At 41.5% G+C, this 6,591-nt stretch overlaps 1 protein-coding gene across 1 annotated transcript in view; it reads right to left on the minus strand.

The window, feature by feature from the left end:
* Positions 1 to 6,591, minus strand: part of PLXNA3 (plexin A3) — a 216,168-nt gene that overhangs the window by 176,369 nt on the left and 33,208 nt on the right. The window contains exon 2 of the mRNA XM_088459658.1: positions 6,099 to 6,591. This exon is cut by the window's right edge and continues 747 nt beyond it. Within this exon, the coding sequence (XP_088315784.1) occupies positions 6,099 to 6,591 (493 nt within the window). The remainder of the gene's footprint in view (positions 1 to 6,098) is intronic.

Raw genomic sequence — 6,591 nt, forward strand, 5'->3', positions numbered from 1 at the left:
TACAGTGTATACATACAGCAGCTAGCGTTACAGTCACATACAGTGTATATATACAGCAGCTAGCATTACAGTCATATACAGTGTATACATACAGCAGCTAGCGTTACAGTCACATACAGTGTATATATACAGCAGCTAGCGTTACAGTCACATACAGTGTATATATACAGCAGCTAGCATTACAGTCATATACAGTGTATACATACAGCAGCTAGCGTTACAGTCACATACAGTATATATATACAGCAGCTAGCATTACAGTCACATACAGTGTATATATACAGCAGCTAGCATTACAGTCACATACAGTATATATACAGCAGCTAGCATTACAGTCACATACAGTGTATATATACAGCAGCTAGCGTTACAGTCACATACAGTGTATATATACAGCAGCTAGCATTACAGTCATATACAGTGTATACATACAGCAGCTAGCGTTACCGTCACATACAGTGTATATATACAGCAGCTAGCGTTACAGTCACATACAGTGTATACATACAGCAGCTAGCATTACAGTCACATACAGTGTATACATACAGCAGCTAGCATTACAGTCACATACAGTGTATACATACAGCAGCTAGCATTACAGTCACATACAGTATATACAGCAGCTAGCATTACAGTCACATAGTGTATATACAGCAGCTAGCATTACAGTCACATACTATATATATAGCAGCTAGCATTACAGTCACATACAGTGTATATATACAGCAGCTAGCATTACAGTCACATACAGTGTATATATACAGCAGCTAGCATTACAGTCACATACAGTGTATATATACAGCAGCTAGCATTACAGTCACATACAGTGTATACACAGCAGCTAGCATTACAGTCACATAGTGTATATACAGCAGCTAGCATTACAGTCACATACTATATATATAGCAGCTAGCATTACAGTCACATACAGTGTATATATACAGCAGCTAGCATTACAGTCACATACAGTATATATATACAGCAGCTAGCATTACAGTCACATACAGTATATATACAGCAGCTAGCATTACAGTCACATACAGTGTATATATACAGCAGCTAGCATTACAGTCACATACAGTGTATACATACAGCAGCTAGCATTACAGTCACATACAGTGTATACATACAGCAGCTAGCGTTACAGTCACATACAGTATATATACAGCAGCTAGCATTACAGTCACATACAGTGTATATATACAGCAGCTAGCATTACAGTACATACAGTGTATATATACAGCAGCTAGCATTACAGTCACATACAGTGTATATACAGCAGCTAGCATTACAGTCACATACAGTGTATATACAGCAGCTAGCATTACAGTCACATACAGTATATATACAGCAGCTAGCATTACAGTCACATACAGTATATATACAGCAGCTAGCATTACAGTCACATACAGTGTATATATACAGCAGCTAGCATTACAGTACATACAGTGTATATATACAGCAGCTAGCATTACAGTCACATACAGTGTATATACAGCAGCTAGCATTACAGTCACATACAGTGTATATACAGCAGCTAGCATTACAGTCACATACTATATATATATAGCAGCTAGCATTACAGTCACATACAGTGTATATATACAGCAGCTAGCATTACAGTCACATACAGTATATATATACAGCAGCTAGCATTACAGTCACATACAGTATATATACAGCAGCTAGCATTACAGTCACATACAGTGTATACATACAGCAGCTAGAATTACAGTCACATACAGTGTATACATACAGCAGCTAGCATTACAGTCACATACAGTGTATATATACAGCAGCTAGCGTTACAGTCACATACAGTGTATATATACAGCAGCTAGCATTACAGTCACATCCAGTATATATATACAGCAGCTAGCATTACAGTCACATACAGTATATATACAGCAGCTAGCATTACAGTCACATACAGTATATATATACAGCAGCTAGCATTACAGTCACATACAGTGTATATACAGCAGCTAGCATTACAGTCACATACAGTATATATATACAGCAGCTAGCATTACAGTCACATACAGTGTATATACAGCAGCTAGGATTACAGTCACATACAGTGTATATATACATACAGCAGCTAGCATTACAGTCACATACAGTGTATAAATACGCACAATTGCTATTGGAAATGGTACTCTGCAACAACTAGCCAACCCCGGAGGGGTAATGGTAGGATATAGAGTGCTATATACCAGGCCCAAGGGAGAGGTATACAGGGAGACTGACCAACCTCTGAGACCAGCAGCTACAGCAGTACACACACACACACACAATCTGCGAGTGTCATCACGAGGTGGTCAAATGTAGCAAACCAGACGCTAAACTCCACCCCGGAAGTTGCGTCTGGTTCGGGGGAGGAGCGCCCATCTCCCATAGGCTGTGATTTTGATGGCAGGGTACGCTGACCTCACAGTAGCAAGATGTTGACTAGTGCGCTCTAGTGCGTCTTACCACCCATTCTCGGCGACAGGCGATATGGTCCCGGCCGCTTTAGTGAGGACACGTCACGAGGGCTTCACCCGCAGCTGCACCGATGCGTCTCCTACACCGGATGCTAGGACTGCCACGCACTCACCTATCATCTCCATGCCAGACCTGCAGTCCGGACCGCAGCACAGGCGCTAGCTAAGCCATGCTGAGACCCGCCGAGAACCTCAGGGCATATAGCGATACTGGTGTCTTCGGCCCCAGCGGAGGTAGTAGGAGTCGCAGTACCTGTGTCTGTAACGGCGTCTGGTACTGCGAAACTCGGTAACTAAGTAAATCAGAAAAGAAAAAGCCTGGGACTGCCTAGTCTGAATACATGCCGTATACTGAACAAAAATACTGAATACCTGTGGCTGGGGGTGGGGTATATAGGGAGAGGACCGATGCATGCTGGGAGCTGCAAAGCTAGGGCTGTTTGGTGCAATGGATAGTTTCCACTACATACCCCCAAGGTAGATGCTGTGGTCCCTATGGACCCTGAAGAAGAAATTTACAGTTCTCTCATAATGGGTACAATGACATCATAAATATATATGTAAAAGTTTACATAACTTGTGTTTTAGGTTTAATGGTCATTTAAAACAGCCTGAATTTTCACATGGGGACAGGATATGGTAGTGAATAGATCCCCTTCCATAGATGGACCGTAACTGATGACGTCAGGGTACGACGTCATTCCTTACCATCCACGTGGACATAGAGGGGGAATATAAGCCTGTGGCGAGCGAAGAGAGCCCGCGAGGGGACAAGTTTCTTCTGTTGGTGGACTTTATGCGCCCTCACTCACGTCACTTCCAGGTTCTATTGAAGGGGATCTATACAGCACAGACAGGAAATGGGCCACAAATAGATGATGGAGAATCATTTAGGAGTTATACAGCCTGCCCAGGAGAGGTCATAATGCTTTCAGAGGTAAGGGAAGGCTTAGAAAATAATTACTCTCATAAACAAGCCACTTCATGTCTCCACTAACTACAGTTATTTATGAACCTTTTTTTTCTCCTATTAAAGGCTTCTTACCCAAGCTGATGGCATACGGGACTCTAGCTGAGGGAGTGGCATGCACTGATCCAGTGGCATCACACCAAGCAGTAGCAGATATGCGGAATGTGTCTGCAATACAGGTTTTATTACAGATACAGGTTGAGTCTCCCATATCCACAATGCTCGGGACCAGGGGTATTTTGGATAACGGAATATTTCGTATTTTGGAATATTTGCATTTCATAATGAAATATCTTGGGAATGGGACCCCAATATACACACAGAATGCATTTATGTGTTATATACACCTTTATACACGCAGCCTGGAGGTAATTTTATACAATATTTTCAATAATTCTGTGGCTCAAGCAAAGTTTGTGTACAGAAATTAAATTTAATTTATGTTTCATATACACCCTATACACACAGCCTGATGGTAATTTTATACAATATTTTTAATAATTTGTGCCTTAGACAAAGTTTGTGTACATTGAACCATCAACAATAAAACGTTTCATTATCTCAGTCATGCCAAAATTATTCCGTATTTCGGAATATTCCGTATTTCAGAAAATTTGGATATGGGAGACTCTACCTGTATAACTTTCTGTATTACACTGGCTGGAACAGGGCTAACCAGGCTTTTGTTGTGGCTTTCCCAGTTTATCAGGATACCTCCTAAAATTTCTGATTTGAAAGTAGGGACATGTTAAGCCAAACACAAATCCAGTCAAACCGTGAAGCCACTCCCCTTTTTTCAAAGGACAGTAAAATCTTATGGGAGGGTCTTTGACAACCACCGCACACAATCTTGCACGACAATGTACTGATGTTTTTCAGTTGCGCCCGGCAAAAAATTATTACAAAGTTTAAATCAGGAGAAAGAGGGTTATTTAATAATTATGGGGGCTTAGGCTGGTGTGTAATCATGTTGTATGGACAGAGGCAGGTATGTACTAATTTTATAGAGCAGAGTCTGGGACAGAGGCAAATTTTATAGGGTGACATACTAATTTGTAATCACTTGTGGGGGGCTCAGACTGTGTAGGGATATCATTGGGACAAGGCTGATGTAACTAGGACAGCTAGAGCATGGATTTTATGTCACAGTCAAAGCAGGTGTCATATTTTGGGCTGTTCCAAGTGTGTTGGCCACTGGCTCTGTATCTTGTATAATATATGCTATTATTGCTGCTAATAGTTAGAGGATACTTTTCCATCTACATAGCTCCACTCCTATAAATGTTTGTGCGGCTAAATTTAATACAAGGAAATAGAATTGACATTTATAGAGGCCTTTTGGGGTGTTTTATAATGTAACCTTTATCTACAGTACTAAACTGTATGTAACTGACCTCTCTTATCAGCTATTTCACATTATACTTCAACAGGTTTATGCCAGCCACATAACTGCACACCAATAGTATTATTACATTAATTGGTCCGCAGCGCTATAGCTACACTGGAGGAGATGCATCAATTTGCTCATCAGGCAGAACGGATGCACCATAGCGCACACATTACTTACTCATAGTTCTGTCCCTTATGCTTTTCATTTACTGATACTCTGCAACATTTGCCATATAATTGGGGTTATAGGCTTAACCACTAATAGAACGTGACTGGCACTTCACCAATATAATATTACATATGTATAGATTCTGCGCTTCCTTGGAGCGAGCCAGATACAGATATGGCACTGAGTATGCCACGTAGATGGCAGGAGTCTTGTGCTATCCTTCCACAAATAACTGGGTATAGGAGCTATACGAGCTTTGAAGAGGGTTTCAGAAAAAACACTGCAAATTACAGGCCCGGAAACCTACGAACAGTAAAAGTTTCCAGACCAAAGAGTGACGGGAGAGAGCTCACGAGAACAGAAACATTGAAGGAACAAATTCAGAAATCAGAGCTCAAATGAAAAATAGAATAATTAAACCTACATAACGAGTACTGTACGCAGGCCTCCTGCTCCTGCCTATTAACAGTCATCTGCTATTTTGGGGCAAAATAATGTAATTGCCATTTCTTGTAAATTGAAATGCGCATAACGGAGTGGGCTGGTCTGTGTAGATATCACGTGTACAATAGGAACAATACTGTATCGCCATAGGTTATAACGGAAATAAATGTATTATCGAATGAGGGATTTATTAATGTGGACAAAGACGAGTGAATCAGGCTGGGTAGAAGTAACAGAGCAATAAGGTTATAATGGAAAGTTTGTGCGCACAAGTCAGCTCCCTGGCATTAGCGAGTTACACAGGGAATGTTGGCTACAATCCTATTAATCTTGTGTAAGAGGTTGCAGCACTATTTGGCTCTCTCAGTTCCGAGCATAGCGCCCGTGACAAGCCAAAATCATACAAAAGGAATTTAATTAGCTCACAGAGCACCTATTGGAGCAAGTTCCACTATGAACAAAAAATCAATTTTTAATAATGTTATACATTAAGCAACAAATCTTCACATGTGGCTTTAACACTCCCCAGTGCATTGCTTCATCCTAACAACGCGGAGAGAAGGGCCCAGAGCCAGCTTTTCCCAGCACTGGAAGAGCTCCGGAGGCAGCAAGCAGGCTATAGGAAAAAGACATCTCTTACCGTATTAATGCAGGGCAGCTCTTTATTAAGCAGCCATGGCAGAGACAGCTTTCCCTCCCCACGGTAACAGGACTGTATCCTCTCCTTAATGTGTTTGTTGATCTGGCTGAGGGTGAAGAGGCAAAGAACGGACTCACGTGGAGGGTTGGATCGGTTCTTCTGTCCTTGAGAAAAGACTGTGTACAGAACATCCTCATCTTCTGGTATCCCTAGCTCTTGTGCTAGTTTCTGTCCTGGGCGGTTAAGATAGGCACTCTGAATGAGCCGGTATTCTACCCCATCTTTCGTGCATCCAATGGGGAACTCAACATAAGAGTAGAACTCTGGGTCCACAGAGCACATCCGCACAATCTTAGAAGTGAAGAACTTCTCCCCAGTGGCATCCAGCAAGGTCTGTTGAGTGTCCAATTGTAACGTCAAAAAATACACAAAGCCACCACTGACAAAACCATAAACATAGTATATATCAAAGGAAGGGTGCAGTGAAAGGGTG

The sequence above is a fragment of the Taudactylus pleione genome, unplaced genomic scaffold (assembly GCF_031769625.1).
Source record: "Taudactylus pleione unplaced genomic scaffold, aTauple2 ptg000925l, whole genome shotgun sequence".
In the NCBI taxonomy this organism is placed as follows: Eukaryota; Metazoa; Chordata; class Amphibia; order Anura; family Myobatrachidae; genus Taudactylus; species Taudactylus pleione.